At 48.1% G+C, this 19188-nt stretch overlaps 8 protein-coding genes across 8 annotated transcripts; 3 read left to right on the top strand and 5 right to left on the bottom strand.

Annotated features, from left to right (window-relative positions):
- Window positions 1-287: 287 nt before the first annotated feature.
- Window positions 288-1406, bottom strand: N7511_008279 (enoyl-CoA hydratase/isomerase family protein; the record flags this gene model as incomplete). Its single annotated transcript, XM_057130656.1, has 4 exons — window positions 288-435; window positions 497-853; window positions 907-1017; window positions 1075-1406. The coding sequence occupies 4 exons, from the start codon at window positions 1404-1406 to the stop codon at window positions 288-290; spliced, it is 948 nt and encodes a 315-aa protein (XP_056982439.1).
- A 788-nt stretch (window positions 1407-2194) lies between these two features.
- Window positions 2195-3885, bottom strand: N7511_008280 (uncharacterized protein; the record flags this gene model as incomplete). The annotated part of the gene is made up of 4 exons (XM_057130657.1): window positions 2195-2377; window positions 2434-2542; window positions 2596-3716; window positions 3772-3885. 4 exons carry the CDS (start codon window positions 3883-3885, stop codon window positions 2195-2197), a joined length of 1527 nt encoding a protein of 508 aa, XP_056982440.1.
- A 1273-nt stretch (window positions 3886-5158) lies between these two features.
- N7511_008281 (uncharacterized protein) lies at window positions 5159-5823 on the top strand (the record flags this gene model as incomplete). The annotated part of the gene is made up of 2 exons (XM_057130658.1): window positions 5159-5480; window positions 5537-5823. 2 exons carry the CDS (start codon window positions 5159-5161, stop codon window positions 5821-5823), a joined length of 609 nt encoding a protein of 202 aa, XP_056982441.1.
- Window positions 5824-6337: 514 nt separating this feature from the next.
- N7511_008282 (DUF3602 domain-containing protein) lies at window positions 6338-7018 on the top strand (the record flags this gene model as incomplete). Its single annotated transcript, XM_057130659.1, has 3 exons — window positions 6338-6377; window positions 6503-6706; window positions 6828-7018. The coding sequence occupies 3 exons, from the start codon at window positions 6338-6340 to the stop codon at window positions 7016-7018; spliced, it is 435 nt and encodes a 144-aa protein (XP_056982442.1).
- A 558-nt stretch (window positions 7019-7576) lies between these two features.
- Window positions 7577-8578, bottom strand: N7511_008283 (uncharacterized protein; the record flags this gene model as incomplete). The annotated part of the gene is made up of 1 exon (XM_057130660.1): window positions 7577-8578. The coding sequence occupies one exon, from the start codon at window positions 8576-8578 to the stop codon at window positions 7577-7579; it is 1002 nt and encodes a 333-aa protein (XP_056982443.1).
- A 1977-nt stretch (window positions 8579-10555) lies between these two features.
- On the bottom strand, window positions 10556-13737 carry N7511_008284 (uncharacterized protein; the record flags this gene model as incomplete). The annotated part of the gene is made up of 4 exons (XM_057130661.1): window positions 10556-11847; window positions 11898-12713; window positions 12766-13234; window positions 13291-13737. 4 exons carry the CDS (start codon window positions 13735-13737, stop codon window positions 10556-10558), a joined length of 3024 nt encoding a protein of 1007 aa, XP_056982444.1.
- Window positions 13738-15647: 1910 nt separating this feature from the next.
- Window positions 15648-16373, top strand: N7511_008285 (uncharacterized protein; the record flags this gene model as incomplete). The annotated part of the gene is made up of 1 exon (XM_057130662.1): window positions 15648-16373. The coding sequence occupies one exon, from the start codon at window positions 15648-15650 to the stop codon at window positions 16371-16373; it is 726 nt and encodes a 241-aa protein (XP_056982445.1).
- Window positions 16374-17440: 1067 nt separating this feature from the next.
- On the bottom strand, window positions 17441-18429 carry N7511_008286 (uncharacterized protein; the record flags this gene model as incomplete). The annotated part of the gene is made up of 2 exons (XM_057130663.1): window positions 17441-17726; window positions 17780-18429. Coding segments are annotated over 2 exons (936 nt in total), but the record flags the coding sequence as incomplete, so codon positions are not given.
- Window positions 18430-19188: the final 759 nt, after the last annotated feature.

The following is a 19188-nucleotide window of genomic DNA, read 5'->3' on the forward strand; positions in this document are numbered from 1 at the left end:
AGTTCCGAGCCAAGCTGGCAACTTTCTTTCTTGTTCGGGTTGGTGTTTTTGTCATAATACCATTAGCGGTCTTGGTACCTGGAGCATTGCAATCTATCTGGGAATGACCTTTAACAGCGCCTTTGAATTTGGATTACTTTTGAACATTTTGAAATCGATGCCTCGCGTCTCTTGCATTAAACAATGGCTGGGAAAAAAAATCAACTTGAATTGCTTGTACTTTGACCATATCTGATATTGCCTTCAAGGGGAACGTAAGCAGACATGAAAGAAGTTCGATACCCCATCTAGAGCTTGGAGACCTTGGCCTTCGGATTCCGACCAGTGTCAACCTCAGTCCACCAAGGCACATTAGCTGGGGGATTCTCATCAAGATTAGTCCTGAAATTCGGCTTCCTCTTCTCAAAGAAAGCTGAAACACCTTCCTTCTGATCCCTTCATGAAAAGTCAGCAAAGTCAACCTGAAGAAACCTCTTCTAGAACAAGGACAACATACGGAGCAGCAAACATATGATAAATAACATGCGACTCAACAATATGAGCAGCCTCCGCAGACCCCGTATCACGCCACATAAGCGCTCGATTCAGGTACGACGCACTCGGACTGACATTCTCTGCGATCTCGGTGGCCAGCTCGATGGCACGAGGTAGAACTTTTGACGGATCGGGCAGAATCTCGTTGAACAGATCACCAAAGTGCTTGGATGTTGGTGGGAATACCCCACCTGTGCTCACTAGATAGCTTGCATTTGAGTGGCCTACTAACCGGGGGAGGAAGAACGACGAGCAGGACTCCATTGTTATTCCTCGGCGGGCGAAGACGAAGCCGTATTTGCCTTTCTCATATGCAATTCTGAAGGACGCGTTAATGGTGCACTGGTTTCTGTCAAGGGTGGTACTGTTTACCGAATAATGGCTGGCAGAGTCATTGTCATGCCGACTCCTACGGCTGAGCCTTGCATTGCTGCAATGGTTGGCTTGCGGCATCTATGGATAGCTAGTGCCACTCGTCCGCCACTGGAGCATTCAGTTAGCTATACTTGCTCATCGTTGACTTGGAAGATTGATCAGTACCCATCACGATGATCTGCGTATCTTTCTTTCTTCTTTTGACCGCCGCCAAATCCAATATCAAGATCGGCTCCGGCGCAGAATGTCTTTCCGGCACCTGTCAAAACAATCACCTTGACCCGCTCATCGACATCAAACATGGGGAAGAGCTTCTCAAAGTCTTGGACCATCTGCCCCGTGAAGGCATTCTGGTTAGCAGGGCGGTTAAGCGTGACAACAACTACAGGTGTAGCTGTCGCTGAGCCAGGCGGATGGTGTGAGACGACGACATGTCCAGTGGTTTGGACCTTCTCGTAAGAAGGGGGGAGCTCGATCTCGCTTGGGTCGAAAATCATGATGGGTTTGAAGTGAAAGAGTAAGCGAAGTCCCCCATTAAGTTATATGTTTTCGGTTGTACCGAGTATCAAAGAGCAGCCGCGGCTCGGCTTTGGCACTTGTGGGGAAGATCGACCCCGCTGCGGAGAGAACTGCAGGGTATAGATCGTTCATAGGGGAAAGGGGCAACACTCAAATAGCGTTGTATGGATGATATTGAAGCCTTGAGGGAGGAGACTTGCTAAAAAAGTTCGTCGACATTGGTGGGTTCGTAGGAGCATAATGCGCCTGGGTTACTGCGGCTTGCAGGTAGACTACGAATCCGATATACACGTCAATGGCCAATGAGCAACTGGTGCATGATAAATATGCCCAGTTATCTGAATTGAAGATCTTGGAAGGCGTTGATTCTTGTGTTCCACATGGCAGGACGTCCGAAGCTATGGGTAGAAAGGCAGCCATTTTAGCCCGGTCATTTTCGTCATCGATCCCACAGCCTCCTCATGTTCTACTTTTAATACGAACTTCTTCTGTACGTAAAAGAGGAATCCGGAATCATTCTTACTATGGCAAGCTACCTCACGTCTTATAGCGCGAAACCTTTGATATTCGAAACTTTTGATATAGTGTAAGAAAACTCGTAATGGAGGAGCTTGTTAGATATCCAAATGTTTCATCAAATTCCTCCGTATCTTGATGAAGCCACAATACCAGAAATGCAAGATGCTTGGAATTCCTGCGGAACAGTGTTGCTATATCATCTAATGATGAGTACTGCTATAGTGATCATCTGTCACATCATCTACATTCAAGGCAGACGAGACTTGCCCGCCTTTCTGCTCGATTCGAGGGCACCACCAAGACCAAACTGACTAGCAAGGCCATTGATACGATGAGTGGAGTTCAGGTTCTTGACGACTACCATCTGGTAGCAGGTGGCAAAGCCTTCACGGGATGCGATGACAGACCAGGCGAGGAACAATTCCCAGATCTGTCGAGTGTTAGAATAGATAACGACGAAAGAGTCGGACACGAGTAGAGACTTACTCTGTACCATCTCGGCCCAAACTTGGCCTTGATTGATTCAACATTGCCAACCCAGTTACGGTACCATCTCCAGAGAGTGCCAGAGTAGTGGACACCAACGGTATCAATTCTGTCCATCATTAGCTTCCCTTCGGTTCAATGATTCACAGAAACATAACTCACCCTTTGACTTCGAATCCAGCCTGCTCCAAACACTTGACATAGTACCACAGAGGGGTCGAGGCGTCCGCACCACGGAAGATGTACTTGTTCAAGTACAATCCCCAGATGAAGTCCTCGTACTGCCATGCCTGTCTCAATCCAGAGAGCTGAACATACATAGCTCCGTCATCGTTAAGCATATCATAGCACTGGCGGAAGAATGTCGTGAGTTTCCGGATACCAACATGCTCGCCCATTTCCAATTGCGTGATCTTGTCATATTTCTGGCGAGGGATATCGCGGTAGTCCATACAGACAATGCGACTCTGTTCATCCGAGATACCGGCGTTCCGCAGAGCGTCATTGCCCCAAGCGGTCTGGTTCTCCGCAATGGTAAGTCCGGTCACCTTGGCGCCATAGTTCAAACTAGCGAACCGGGCCAGGGTTCCCCAACCACAGCCAATGTCTAACATGGTCTCGCCTTCCTTCAAACCGATTTTCTCGCAAACAACAGCCATCTTGTTATCCTGCATTTCCTCCAGGGTTTCCTCCTTCTCCGTATCAGAGATAATGCCCGAGGTGTAGATCATGCGAGGACCGAGGAACCAGGCATAATGGTCGTTACCGCAATCGTAGTTGGGACGGATCTGCTCATCATCTTGAGCCTTGGTGTGGAAGATGACGTCGATGAAGAACGTGAAGACAATGAACTTGAACAGCTCCCAGGTGAACGCGAAGTTCGCCCAGTCGTGGCGGTATTCCATCACATCCAAGGTGTCGCCGTTGAAATCAACCAGGCCATCCAGATACATCTCCGCAAAGGTTTGCATCGGGATCTTCTTGCCATGCCATTTCGACTTGTCCTCTTCACGCTTGAAGGTCAGGTAATGTTCGATGGGTCGGCCGGGGAGTTTGACCTTCTCGTTGGTGCGTGGGCTGTAGGTGGAGACGTAGGTCCAGAAGGCCACCAGAACGGGAAGAGTGGACACAAGGGCGATGAAAATAAAGGTCTTCAGTCTCCCCCCCAGGAGGAAGGTCAGGAGGCCAGGAACGCCAATGAGGGCGCCAGCGAGAACATAGTTGGAGAAGCTCTCATTTCCCGCACCATCGGCAGGTAAGGGAGCATTGTGAATGGATGGGGACTGAGCACAGAGTTAGCATGTTCTTCGAGCTCGCAATGGCATCACAAGAGCTCACGTCGGTCAGGGCAATGCCGCAGTCCTTTCCAGTTTTAAACTCCGAGGGCTTAGCCGGAGGAGTCTGGATGAAGTCAATGTCGCTTGTCAGCTCGGTGGGCTTTTTCACACTCATTGCGGCTAAAGTGATCACCGCGTGTGCCAGGAACAGGGATGAGAAAGAAGAAGGGCCAAACAAGGGATCTCAGGCTACCATGGCTGATAGCGATCTGCATCCCACTATCCCAGTTAGTCCACACACTAGGCCCAAAGAGGATCGGCGATGTGGCTGGACCCACTTCCTCACCGACGTCAGCTCTGGCACGTGACTGCCTGTGGCCGTCGATATTCTGGTCAGTAGAGAGTCGTGTTTCGAGTGAAGAGTGCAGGATCTGATGCGTTTAATAGTTTTTCGGAATCGTAGCATCGCTGTATATTCCACAGTGCCCGATCCCGGTATCCTTCAATCCAAACGAAAGCTCAATTAGAATACCTAGGTATTGCCTTCGGAGGCCAAAACTATTACTAAGTTAATGAACAAGCTAGCAAGCTCATACAAATTGGATCAAAAATCGAGTCCGACCAGGGATTTTGGGAATCAAAAGACGGCGATGTTTCATGATCTGCAAATCGAAGCTGCGTATGGCGGACTCGCAGCGGGCCACGTGCGGAGAGAGAGGCCGCGTAGGGAGTGATGGGGCCATGTTGGTGATTTCTCTCCCTGAGATGATACAAAAAAATACAGATTCTACTAGGAGACTTTGTGCTATTGAGGGCTTAGAAAATGGCCTGGAGTGCAAAACATCGCATGGGGCTGTCGTGCTAGCCATCTGCTCTAAATCAAGAGGGAAGACATTATCGCGAACACCCAAAACTGCAGTCTCTAGGGGATGTGGATATAGGATCCACAGGACAATGATGAGCTCTCTAATCAAGTGAACTCTCTTTTTTGCTTAAATAGAGTCGGGGTTGTATGCAGGTACGACGCTCAATCTTCCTCCCATTTCGTGAACATTGTCCAGACTGTCAGACTCCTCGCCTTCTTATCTCATCACTTCTTATATCAAGAAAACACACCAGTACCCGGAAGTCAATAGCTTCTGCTCTTCAACTCATTGACCTCTTCCAGACACCGGTGGAAGTGGAATTGTATCCGACCAGCTACAGTGTCTACCTTCAATATCCCGCACCAACCCGTGAAGTGAACAGCTTCACAGAATACGACCCCGAACCAAGCTATACGGGAACGAAGGAAGTTCCAAACCATACCTGCAAGGGACTCCATATAACTCCGGCTTGGAAGATCTTGTCGGAGAAAAACAGAGCCAACTCTCCCTTGCGTCGAACATCAATCGCATCAAGTATTAATTGACTCCTGGTTGACATTCACAACCACAACCACAATCAACATGCAATATTTGACCATCCTCATATCTGCGCTGTCAGTTGGCGCCAGTGCCACGGTCATCCCCCCAGCCCGGAGCCAGGCCATCTTATCAGCAACGCCTACATCGTCACCAACATCTACTTCGCCCACAGCTTACGCCAACCCTTGGCCAACTGGCGACATTCATGACCCAAACTCTTACACCAAATACGCCAAAATTGAAAAGGATGCCCGCCCTGGTATCATGGAATGCTATGCCTCCATCCAATTGAACGACACCCAGTGTGAAGATAGCCGATCCACTCGAATCGGCCGATATGATCCTCAGCTAGAGACCTGTGAACGTGAGTTTGAACTCGAAATGATACAAGACAGAATATCAAGCTAACTTGCTTTTCAGCCGACTCACCGAGCTGGACAACTGCGCAAGAAAAGCCCCAGGTCGGCATGGTGTGCGACAACTATCATTTGAGTTATTACTTCTACCCACACATTTGGAATGGATTAGAATCTGAAAGCGGTCAACTCGTGTTAACCAAGCATGGCGAGGATATCAACCAGGGCCAGTCTATGCCTGTTGGTCTTAAGCCTGGCTGCTGGGCTGGGTTCCAGGATGGTGCTTGGTATGGAAATTGTGACGCTGATTTTGTTGTCGAAGATTGGACTATGCAAGAAGTCAAGAAGTGAGACAGTGTTTCTTTCTGGTGACCTAACTCTCTGTAATGATATGGTATGTCTTGTCGTTTGGCTCGCTGAATCTTGTTCATATGGTGGACGTACCCCCTTCAGGCGTTGTATAATAATTTTGTATGTATAACAATGCCCTCGCAGTTGCTAAAAATCTGTATATGAGATTTGAATTCCCATAGGAATCAGTTGGGGCTTATAAGCCCCGAACATACTCTCATGTTCATTAGAAGGTTTCCCATGTAGATGCTTGGCGCTAGATTCAGTTAGTCTCATTCCACGAACGCATGCGGGGATTATTGGATTCGATAGTGTCCGAATGCATGGTTTGATAGCCTCATAGCCTCATGGCCTCAAATTCGAAAGACAATGTGAAGCCCAAGATTGGACAAAGATCAAAGAAGAGCCCGGGGAGAAAAAGTCTGTCGTCATTTCTGGGCGCGGATTTCTCCCCACAGCTCTCTCGCTCTCTCTCTCTCTCTCTTCCACTCCACCACTCTTCGCTTTCTTAACAATGTCAGGCCGACAAATCTCCTATGGCCGCGGAGGCGCAGGTGAGTCCATGGCAATGCGCTCCAATCCAGCCCAGAGTTTCATCCCACCACATCCACATCCCACCACACCACTTCACGGGCCCTCCTCAGTCACATCCCACCAACCCATAACTAACGATACACAGGCAACATAACCCGCCAACAAAGCGCACCCTCGCCACGAGATCTCTTCACTCCAACCATCAAGCAAGAAGTCTTTACAACCGGGCGCGGCGGCTCAGGAAATATGATGCACAACGATCCCGACCGGCCCGAGATTGCGCGCGAAAGCCAAGACGTCGAGTCGCCGCCGTTGCGAGCGCAGCAACTTCCCCACCACACTGGACGAGGTATGATTATGCCAATTTGAAATGATAGAGTGCCTCGTCGCGCACATCGTCACGCCATGACCCAGAGAAGGGCCGGCTCTTTTTGGCCCCCATGCTAACATGTACTGTCTTCAATCAACAGGCGGCGCTGCGAATGCCTACATCCCCACGCCCGAGGAAGAGGAGCACGAGAAGAAGATCCATGAGCAGGAAACTGAGCTCATGCGTGTGCGCACCCAGTCCAAGGATCGTGTTCGGGAGCTTGAGCATGAGAGGCAGGATCTGCGGAAGAAGTCGCAGTCGCCTTCTTCTGGAGCTGGATCTGCTGTTTAAGCTTTGATCGGATCGGTCGACTTTGTCTGTCGGGGTCAGCTATCGTCTCGGTTAGCGTCATATCGCGCTAGCTCTGGCTTGGTTCTGGTCCTGCTATGCGGGGTTGAGACTTTTGAGGAGTTTGTATCTCATGTCGGCTTGTGTGCTGTGGGTTAACATTCTTATGGTTACGATGCTGAAGAGAAAAGGGTTCTGGAAAAATGAGCTCTGTCAACTGCGGAGACTATTTTCAGGACTTTTGCTCTTATCGGTCAAGGCGAGGGTTGCGTGTTTGCTTTTTCTTTTCTATTTCTTATCTTTGCCCCTTGTCCTATCAGATGCTTCACTATACCCTTGGACCGGGGGAACGGCGTCTTCATGGGTCGAGGCTTGATTTTCCTTTTTTTTTAATGTGCACTTTTGATTTCGAAATGATATTCTCCATTCAATTCACCGAACTAGAGGTGTATCCAAATGTCTATACTAATCATACGCTTCTCATGTCTCATTAGAAATGCAATGCAAACCCTGACAGGTCACGCCAAAATAAACAGAGAATGAACAATAGTCATCCCACACTCACTCCGGGATGAAACACCCCGTGGCATCAATAGGCCAGCTAATAAGCTCGCGCCACTCCGGCTCCAACAAGTCCCCAATTTCCTTCAGAATCCTAGTTCCCCAATCACCCATCCACCACATATCCCGCAGGTGATGCAAGATGACAGCATAATGAGCGAGCACAACCAGCGCAAAAGGTTGGTGCGAAGCCATCAGATCTAAGAACGGTCCTGGAACACGGAAACTCCAACAAAATGCGAAAATCCGCGGCTCGCCGCCTGTCATCAGTTTTTCGAGGGAGTTGCTTAGATGCTCAATGGCGGAGTCATAGATCTCCTTCTCGTGTGTTGGATCACGCTCGGCTTCCATGATATTCTGTCGTCGAAGCGAGAGGGTCACTAACCGTGACATATCGGGCATGGTTGGGCGGGCATCATCCGGTGTAATTAGTGGTCCGAGCTCTGTCAGTGAGATTCGGTCGTTGAGGCTTATCATTATGCTCACCAGCCACCGGGTTAGCTGGAAGACTTCGAAGAACTCATCCAGTGCGTCTGGCTGGTCTTCGTCTGGTTCGTCGTTTTCTATTTCGTGGTTGCAGTAGCCGAAGGCGAAGACGAGCATGATGCAGCTGAGGGCGAAGGTTGCGTTGCATTCGGAGTCGGTGAGGTCCTGGCTGTCTTGCCGGAGTCCGTTCAGGGCTTGGGCTTGGTGGGCACGGGCTGTTTCGAGGTATCGCCATCTTCTGGACGGCCCGGTGCTTGATGAGGCTAGGTTTAGGGCTGATAGGGCGAGGATGCCGTGGCGCAGGGCTGGGTATCGAAGAGAGATGTTAGGTACGATTGTTTGCCATATCTTCTCGGATGGGGGGTCCCGGGCCAGTGCTTTGTAGGTTGTTGTGCACCAGTGCATCATGAGTTCGAGGTCTTGGAGGTGGAAGGTTTCTTCCAAATGATCTGGGAGGCAGGTATGTTGGAGGGCATGTTGTGAATCGGATGCTGCCTGGGTTCGAGTTTCTGTCATTGTTGATGGTAGTGGTGAAGTCATGGATGTCGAAAAAGACGAGGTACTCGACGAAGACAACGATCGATATTTACTGTCTATTCGGGTCAATCGGGGTCGAGGTGGATATTGGCTGAGCATATTGCGGCCAGCGCAATGTAAACACGTCGGGTTGGAGCCCGGGCTTTGCTTGTACTAGAAAGCCGTTAGATATGGATAAGTCTGCGGGAATGATCCCGCTGCAGGCAGGAACTAGTGCTCCAAATGGGACCATAAACAAAAAGCCTCCTAGCTTTCTTGCACATATGGTCTAAGCGGAAGTGGAGGTGTCATACCTTGATCCGTCGGCGACTTTGCACGCTTCTCTGGCGTCGCTTATTCGACCAAGTCACGGGTTCGCGTGATTCCATGGCAGAGGAGTAAGACTCCCGCACGAGACCTTGGATTTTACCTTAAAGTTCTTGGGGGGGATGGGCAATTTGAACCTCTGCCAAGTTGATCATACAGGATCGGCGACCCCAGCTCTCACCCGAAAGAGTATGAGGACGGAAATCCCCCTATGAAAAAAAGTCATAGCGGTGGATCGACGATGGATCACTCTTAGACTCTATCGTCCTCAGTGCAATGCACCGAAACAGTGGATAGATGCGAGAGAGGAGAGAGGCCTTATGTCCCAAATCGGCAAATGCAGCACGGGTGGCTCGTGCCCATGACATAAGCGGTCCACTTGCAAAGGTTGTTCTTCAATCACTTCGACCCAACCCTAAACACGATTTCGCTTGGATGACTCGTATTTTCAAGCACAACTCCGAGACTCCATCCGTATCGAGAAAGTGCTTACACAATAACGCTAGGAACTTTATCCAAGAACGGGATAAGCGCGGGAATTGCCTTACCCTGCAGATCAATCGAACATTCCAAATGGCAAACAAGAACCGAGTTCAGCTGCACATTATACACCCCCACACCCCCTTGGGGCGTTGGGGGCCAGAAGTTATGAAAGCTAAACATGCACAACACCCAAAGCGGACTAGATGGGTGGGGCTAGTCTGCAATGGTTCCATCCTTCTTTTCCCCAATCGGGATTAGCCCGTGCAACAGTTGACCGATGTCCTCTCGTGACTATCCCATACCCTAACCTTGTTCCCGATTGACATGCTGCAGTAGTGTCAACGCCCAGGTAACAGCCCCCTGTTCGCTGGTCCTGATTTGGACAAAGCTACAATCACGGCATATATAACCTGAGATCGATCACCCGTTAGACCCATGTCCATTTTCTAGAACAAGTCTGAACGAGAAGCTTTGGCCCCCGCCTCTGCCAAGGCCCCTGAACACGTCAATCGCGTGGCTTTTTCTAACCCGACAAGGCTCGGATTGCGGTGAGGCGTCCATTGATTTACCACATTGAGTCAAAGTAGGGCTTCGGCGGGCGAAATCCGTTCAACTTCCGGAGCTGGCTGCCCTCGGGAATGCCGGTGCGTTTTTATAGTTTGCTTTTCGTGGCGTCGCCCCCTCGTGTGGTTCTTGGGGTCCGATCTGATGTAGACAGTTAGAGATTGTATACGAGCACCGAACTTCTCCGCATATACGAAACCGCATATGGTATCGCATCCTGCGTATGACAGATCCTGCGGCTCCACTACGGGTGCACGGATACTATGACGGTGTAAGATCTTGTTGGTTTCGGACATATCTTCGGGAATAAAATATATCCGAAAGATAGATAGGAATGTCGGATTAATGAGCTTGGCAACGATGCGTCGTGATCTTTGGAAAAATACGTGATGAGGTGGTTGGAATGCATTTGGTAATGATTTCATTCCGACTGCGATTCATAATATTACCTTGAAGCTCAACAACATTCTTTCGTGCTTCATAGCCCAGGCTTAGCCCGACTTGAATACAAGACGAAAATGACCAGCACCAAATTAGATTCGACTGAGGCTATTCAGACACTACTAATGACCAAGCAAAGCATCCCATGTTTGATGGCTGTTACTACAGATTCAATTTCACAAAGGGAACCAACTTCACCTCTCCGACAAGCCCATTGTCACTGCGCGGGGGAGGTGTGGGGGAAAGCTCATTCAACATAGGCGCAGCATCAGAATTCTTAATCTCACCAAAGATACTTCGAATATAATTCCACATGGTCGTAGGCACAATGATAGTGATCTTGTTTTGGCCGACACGAAGATACGACGTAATATCAGCCTTGGGAGCAGCGATATCAAGAGGCGGCACCTGATGCCCATTCAAGTAGAGCCTTGCTGCGTGTTTTATAGGTGGAAGAACGAGGTAAGCACCGTCGGCATTTCCGGTGCTTTTGGATGGAGGCCAGGAGAAGCTATTACTGTAGTAGCCTAGACCCGATGAGTTATTGAGACCTTCGATCTGTGTCCAAGAGACAAGGGAGCGTAGAGAATGAGTTGTGTTATGTTTAGCGGCGATGATTGCTGCGTCCGACATGTTTTGCGGTGCTTCCCAGTGCTCTGCTATTAGGGTCCAGTTTGACAATTTGGTAGCGCTGGCAACGCCACTGGGAACTTCGACATGCTTGCCATTCGAGAGACCCAAAGCTTTGGACTTTTGGCTGGCTGAGATGTGCAACACTGTACCTCCATTGGACTTGGAGTCACCGCCGAGCACCGCGGAAGAGGTCTCAGTGACATGGACTTTATGACCACTATCAGTCTTGAAGCCAATAATCACAGTTTGGTTTCCAGCAAGCTCGAGAGGAATGATCACTGTGTCATCTTTGCGCTGGTAGCTCAGAAGAGGCTTTTCGTCTCCTGTCCAAGGATCAAGTAAGAAGGGTGTCTTGGTGCTGAGTATGGTGACGCTTCCAATTGATGCATTCGTGTCGCAGAACACATATGCGTGGTCCATTCCGTGCACTGAATCCTCCCTCCAGGTCGTATACCAAGTACCGTTAGTCTGCACACCGACCCGTGGAGACAAACCAAGAGACTGGAGCTTCTTGGTAACCTGTCCACTAGCTACACTGTACACATTCTTTGACAGCTTGAGCGTAGTGATAGCTTTCTTGACAGAGGCTTTGTCACTGTTGTCACGAGTCGCGTATACACCGGGGTCGCCCCCACTGAGGATCACTGGGAATCCTGCTCGGGCATATTTCCGAAGATACTGTGCTCCTTCGAGGGTGAGATTACTGTTCGCAGTCACAATGATGGCTTTGTATTGAGGACCCTTGGGACCGAATTTCCCGTTCTTGATGGTCGCTTCAGGGAGTGCAAAGTTATCTGGAGACAAGTAGGTGTAGGAATAGCCTGAAAGAGAATTAGCTCAATATTGGACTCTTCACTCACTGGCCACTTACCGGATTGAATCAAATCATCAGAGGAATACAAGGTTGGGAAATTCGGGTTTGTGGCAGAAACCTTGTTATAGATAGCAACGTCCGTTCTGGGAATTCCGGACTGTTGCAAGTATTGAACGCGCGCAATGTAGTTCAGCACATCACCAAACCCATGGTCCCAGGAAGGCTGCTTGTTGGAATATGAATCTGAGAATAGATAGCTAAAGGCAGTATAGCCTGGCCAAGTAGTTCCATAGTAGTTGCCCGTATATGATTGGCCGTGGAGCACTACCTGGTTGACACCTCCTACCACAGCCCTGTTGACGGAGAAGAGCAACTCTGAGTGGGGGAAGTTATATGACTCGTACATCACCGCGCCCATCTCATTGGAGATGACACGTTTTCCCGAAAGATGTGCTGGGCCTGCGAACTGTCGGTAGCCGTCGATGTTATTCCCAAATTGAAGACTTTCACACTCTGGTGCATTGACAAATGGAATGTTAGCTTCCATGTCCATTGGAAGATTATATGACACCTGTGCCGACATTTGAAGCTCGAGCTTCGAGGTAATCCATTTTGTAAGTTCCTTCAGATAGTTTCGGTATCCTTCAACCAGGGCACCTCGGAAGTCGTTGATATAGCCAAGTCCTTGTTCCGGGGTATTGAGCTGACATTGGATATAACCTGGCGTTGAGCTTTGGGTGTTGATATTGTTGTCGCCGTACATTATCAGGGGAAGGAAAGGCTTCAGATCATATCCGTATTTAGATTTGAAGACAGTTGGGAGTGAGGGTGTCCAAGAAATGGTCGATAGAATCTCAATACTATCCTCCCATCCTGTCAAAAATAGTCAGATATGCACAGACAGCACTAGAAATTCCAACCTTACCATAGTTTCCAACTTCTTTGAGAAGTTCTGTCGTCTCACTGTCCAGAAGGTGTGTTTCCCAAAATTTGGTAATTGTCTGAGCCCCACGAGCACTGTAGTGATCCACGATAAATGAGCCGTTGGCAGTAATATCTTTGGTGGAAGAATCTGTGTATTCCAAGTTCTTGCTGTATGTCTGGAGTTGATAGAAGGCAAATAGCCTATTGGAATTTGCCGTAGGAAGGTTCAGAGACACATGTCCAGTTGAAGATACCCTTTCTGTCCACTCCATGAGGCTGCCACTCTTAAGCGTCAACTCCAAGTACCATGTCTGGGCTGTTCCAAATAGGGAGACACCACTTGATGCAAGAGTGTGGTTCTTCGATGTCAGGACTTCAGCCGAGATTAATGCAACCAGCTCGCCTGTGCCCCATCCCGGAATCACTCCATCGAAACGTCCACTTGATGGAACAACGACAGATGATGATTGCTTTCGAGAGGTTAGCTCTATAATCTTGGAAAGATTTCCCTAGTGTTTTATCATACCAAGTCCCACAATAGGCCCTCATCATCTGGATCGGCCGGGACACCCTGCCCTTGATTCGGGCCCATGGGGAAATCCATGGCAAGCCCGGCCTCTTTGTGTGCCTTAAGTGCAGCCACAAACAGCTTCTTATATGGCTCAGTACCAAATCCATACTTTGACCAGTCTGCATCAGCCGGTTCGCCGCCAACGGCACCACCATAATTATAAAAGGGAAGGAATTCCACCCCTCCACCACCAATTTCACCGGTAGACTTTATATTTTCTTGAACAATATCGGCGTCCACACTGGCATCTGGGAGCCAGTAACGAAATCTAGGACGGAGACGTGCAGCTGGATTTTTGAAAGATCCACGATCAACTGGTGCATTGGTTTGATCGTTTGTATCGGCAATCGCAGGCTGTACGAAGAGCAGAGCCCCCAGAAAGGGAACTAGTGGCATCCACATGGCTAGGATGTCTTGAAGTGACCCAGTGTCTATGACCACAGCATATGATTGTGATTACCGACGGTGTTCAGTAATGGTCACTCAAGTTCTGTTCTTGAAATATATAGTTTATGCCGAACAACATGTAGTAATTGTAGCATTTATATATCTGACGAGTGCACCACATACCACTACTGAATATGCATACCCCACAAAATTGCATCTGCAAGATCTAGTATTTAAGTTTTCGGGCCCTTCTACCCCGAAAAGTCTTGCTACCAAGAACGGAGTATAATACGAGTTACGAGTGGTTGGTCAAAAAATGCAGAGTAACACTTGACTAGCAAGTAATTCTCCCCACCCTTCGGACAGCACGCAGATACGAATACGGCATTCTTGCTATTATAATCTCGGCCTATACCTATTCTATAAAAGTCCACTATCAAGTTCGGGATGATCTTCGCCGACATGTTCATATTCAGTTCTTCTCGGGTGTCCACTTTGCGGGGAACCCGGTTAGCGTTGTAAACTAATCAATCCCCGCATTGTCAAGGTAATCAAGGATGCAGGTCGGGTAAGCCTAAGAATTTTTTTTGAATTGGAACTATCAAAGGGAGGCTTGACATGTGTGCAATTTCTACCTCGGATGTGAAGAAGCTGCCGTCTTTACCCGCAGAGCGAGAAGAACTCACAACTTACTCTGCGTTTTTCAATCGACCGAAGTTCAATTAACCTAGTACAGCCTACCTGGTATCGCAATGGATATGCAGGTGCTTCAATCTAGGCAAAGTAAGAGCTCGTCCGAACGCCTGATCTTGTCTATATAGAAGAAAATGAGCTGGTCCACGAAAGGAGAGGAAGGGTACTAGCTCATTATACAAACCAAGGCCGCAGCTAGGGTATAATAGAACCCTCGTACCGGGGGCAGCAAGCTATAAAAGAGCGCGTAGACGCACAGTGTACCATTTAACTATCCTCACTCCCTTATTCCTAACTTCTATATCGAACCTTTCTCTACCTCGATTCCCTAGCTAAATCCTACTACGGCATGATCAAATCCCGTTCTTTACTCTCACTTTAGCCTTCATTGTTATTGAATATTATTCCTAGTCTAAAAGCTTTACACCAATTAGTAACCCATATAATTGAATAGCGAATTAAGGTTCCTTCTACCCTTAATCGGGAGTGCAATGCGCATCAAACGCATTTACCTGTAGATCAACACCGAAGACGTTACTTTCGATAAGCCCTTGTATTAATATAGTGTTTTTCTACTCGGTTAATCCACCAAGCGTCTAGCAGGCTAGGTAGTGCTCTCGCGCTTCCACTGCTTCTTCCAGCGATACTAACTGCGTTCCTGAACCACATGCTTCGCTATTGACTGCTGCAAGCCACACACTCAGTTCATCCGCTCCGGACCCCTCGTCGCACCTCCTGTCTCTTGCGCCGCGCACTTTGCACTGCTATCAGCAACTTATGCTCTGTTATTATTCATCAAGATATAACCCTTGGGAAGATCATCTGAGTACGACGTAGTTTTACACCCCTCTTGAAACGCCCACAGAGAACCAGTACAACGGTGGACGCTTACTTGGATCTGTAATTTGAGTAGCCAATGAGACTCGCGAGGAAGTTGCAGACAACATCGACTGAGAGCTTAGTGCCATTGGGGTTCGCCGGATATGCAGAAGTAATGTCAGTCATTGTGCTGTTTCCATCGATAATTTAGAAAGTCAGGGATTCTGGCCCATCTGAGGCGCTGCTACCCCGACAGCGATCTACTCCTGTCATCACTAGCGAAGCCCCTGCGATAGGTTCTAGTAGCCTTGGCCCTGGACGTCAAAACTCATATAACCTCCATCTGAGAAGCTTGTCTTTGATTTTAAAATTATTTTCCTTTCCGCTCTCTTGAAGACCAAGTAATACCCACAATGGGTGCACCTGATACGATTCTGCCGCCTGCCTTGAGCGCAGAAACTATCACCTCGTTGATCTTATCCTTGGATCTACCTGCGCCAAGCTCTATTGAGGCATTGCAGGTTCAAGCTACCTTTCATTCTATCTATCTCATTCATTTCAATTCGGCACAATATATTCCAGTACACAAGGATGGCCCCGCTACGCTTGTACTACGCTTCTCTGGACGGCATCTTCCTGGAATCAAGACACGCAACGAGGTGGGGATTATGACGTGGATACACAAGCATACTTCTATTCCCGTGCCGGCAATCATCCGCTATGATGCGACTGAGAATAATGTGATCAGACATGAGTTTACCCTACTCGAGAAAGCGTCTGGCATCAGCGTCGATCAGATTTATGCAACGCTATCCGATGAGATCAAAACACAAATGGTTCACCAATCGACGGATTATCTCATCGAACTACACACACCTAGACAGCCCTGGCGTGACGGATACGTGGGCGGACTGACCCTGAAACCGACGGGCGAAATTACTCTCGGGCCACCTATCGAGGAAAACCTTTGGCAGACGTCCGACTTGGATAAGTTCTGGTCTACCTCGGCCGGAGTCAAGAGTACACAGACACTCGAAAGTCTCAATGTCATACCAGCCGAGGGATTCTCGAGCTATACCGCGTATACGACCGGCTCTCTTGAACGGTACATCCACGTGATCGAGATCATCACTCTCTAGAGTCATACCGCGACTTAATCCCTCGGATCCGCGATTTTACAAGGCACCTTCATCGGAAAGAGAGCGAGATTAATGAAGTTGCTTATATCATGGCACACAAAGACATGCATTTTGCTAATATTATGTGTGACCCAGATCAGTCAGGATGTCCAATCACCGCAGTCTTAGACTGGGAGTTTAGCGGAGTGGTTCCTGGTCCAAGGTGGAACTCACCGCGAGCATTTCTATGGAACATGAAATGGGACCCTGATGATAAGGCAGAGCAGACCCGTATGGAGCAATTGTTTGAGCAAGTTTGTCGCGAAAAGGGGGCAGGATTTATATTAGAACAAACTCAGCTCAATACAGCGCAGGAGAGGATGCAAGCGGCAGTCAATCACATTAGAGCTATTATCCAAGTATGTCCACGAGGCCAGGCACAGGACCGCGTAGCCCACTGGCGCGCGGTGGTGGAAGCCTCCATGGAAGAATTTCAGGCGTGATGTGTGTGTCTGGGGAATACCATAATCAGTGGATACTGTTTTACACGGTGTTCTCGATCTATATCGTCTTTCTCTACTGTAATATATTTTATTACAGACTTACATGGATTCAAATCCGACACAGAGGTCATCGTATAATGGGTTGAAGTGTATCATGCGGTGCACACATTTGTTTCAATAATACATAGTGAAATGGGATAGCGCGATGGCAGTCTGGTCAAAGCAGACGGGTCGACAATAGCAGTAGGAGCATAGGCAAACCCAACAAGAGGTAGGGCTATAGGAAAGGAGAGCACATAGGGATGGTCTGAAGAGAAGAATGTGTCTGTCTTGTTCTACGTAGAGTAGAGAGGTCTTAAATACATCATGAGTGCTGAATCATCCATAGACCGCTACTTCATGCAGTAAGCAATTCCCCCACTACAATAGGCTATATCTGAGGAATTTCCCTTAGCTTACAGTCATTTAGCTATCAAAGCTCCAGATTCAAAGCCAATTTCCGGAGAACAGTGATTTACCCCTGCCTTGAGGTTGTCTTCCTAATTCTCAGCGTCATATCAGTTGGATGTGACTAGAAAACATGCCTCATTCACTATACTCTTTATCGGCAAGTCGTGCATTCCTGACTCGTAACACAGTTTTTGAGAATATTGATCTGAGCATCTCCTGTAGCCACTGTGGTAATGCTCTTAGCACCCCAGCGGTCCACATGCTCTGAGGTAAGAACACTTGATCGCTCAATTTGAACAGTATCTGTTCTACAACGGCTTCGGCAACAACCTCCGGTTTCATAACAGGTTGAGCAAACTGCGATTGATATTGCATGAAGCCATCAATCATAGGGGTCTGAACCCAATGTGGATGTATAATGCTAGATATAGAACGTCAATAGATTTCTGGTTCAGGAATACAGTCTTCGCTTACCTGGTTTTGATGTTCGGAGCGTTGTACCAGTATTTCAACTCCTGTCTGATCCCCTCATGGAAGGCCAGCGCGCTAGATTTGGAGCAACAGTAGTCTACCATTTCAGCGACTGTCACAAAGCTTGCGGTGCTGGCGATTGTGAGAATATGACCTCGATTCTGTTTGATCATAGACGGGAGAAATTCCTTCAGGAGGAGAAAGTGTGAAATAGTGTTTACTTCGAACGTTTCACGGATCTCCCGCTCACTCTTTTCAAGTATTGAACCACAGTGAAATACACCTGCGGCATTCACAAGAGCTGTCGGATCTCCGTACGAGTGACGAATAGACGAAGCGACTCTGAAAATATCGTTTGTTGATGTGATGTCCGTATGGTAGAATGTGACGCCGCTGGAAAGCTGGAACTCGGGCTTCTTGACATCGAGGATCAAAACCCGAGCCTTTTTTTGTATCAAATGGTCGATGATATGCTTTCCTATGCCACCACTGCCACCGGTGACGACGACTAATTCATCAACGAGATTATGAGTCTCACTGGACATCATTCTTCGCCTATTCCACTTCGCGTACCTAGCAAAGGAGTAATAAAGTGTCAGGCAGCCGATCACAACACCGGCAAGAGACTTCCCAAAAATGCTGTTGCATAGCTGCTAATAGAAAAGATCATATTGACGAAAGGCATTGGACCTGGCTTCTTAGGCGGACGATGAGCAAAAAGTCTAAAAATGTCGTGAGGGGACGAAGGGGACGTGCAACACTATATACCTTTTCTTTCAGCTCGAACTTAGCGGCTTAGCTGTCGGCTATGTTTTCCGGATTCTTATGCGTGATTGGAAGTTATCTGACTATCGGCTATTCTAGCACAATCGCTCGTGGAACCATCACTAGATTATACCAATGAGAATCTGTGACATTTGGGAATATCTAAACCGGCCGATTTGGCCAAATATGCAGTCAAGCCCGAAAGGGGCCATTGTGACCTCAGTCTTTTGTCCTAATTGGTTTTGGTCTTTAAATTGATCTTCATCCGAGCTTGATTTTCGCACGAACTATTTGAAATAATTAGAATCAATCAGAGTCCATCTATATCAAGCATTCATAATAGATTCATGGGATAACCTGATATGTAACCCTGTTTGAAGGAAGTACCCCCCCTCCTCCCCCTTATCGTATTTCGTATCACCTACTAAGCGCCAGAGCCTCCCTACGCTCTCTGTTTCTCTTGGTATTTGGCGTTACTACTCACTATCTTTCGAATTATTGAATACAGAGAACATATTATATCTATTTATTATGAGTACAAAACAAATGATATACTTGGCAGGATTCAACTGCTAACTTATAATGTAAGTTACATCGGGCTAAGTTATCTCTGCCCTGGGAGTGGATACATGCGCGGAAACGCGCAT

This window comes from Penicillium nucicola, assembly GCF_028828085.1.
Source record: "Penicillium nucicola strain IBT 29836 chromosome Unknown utg000008l, whole genome shotgun sequence".
In the NCBI taxonomy this organism is placed as follows: Eukaryota; Fungi; Ascomycota; class Eurotiomycetes; order Eurotiales; family Aspergillaceae; genus Penicillium; species Penicillium nucicola.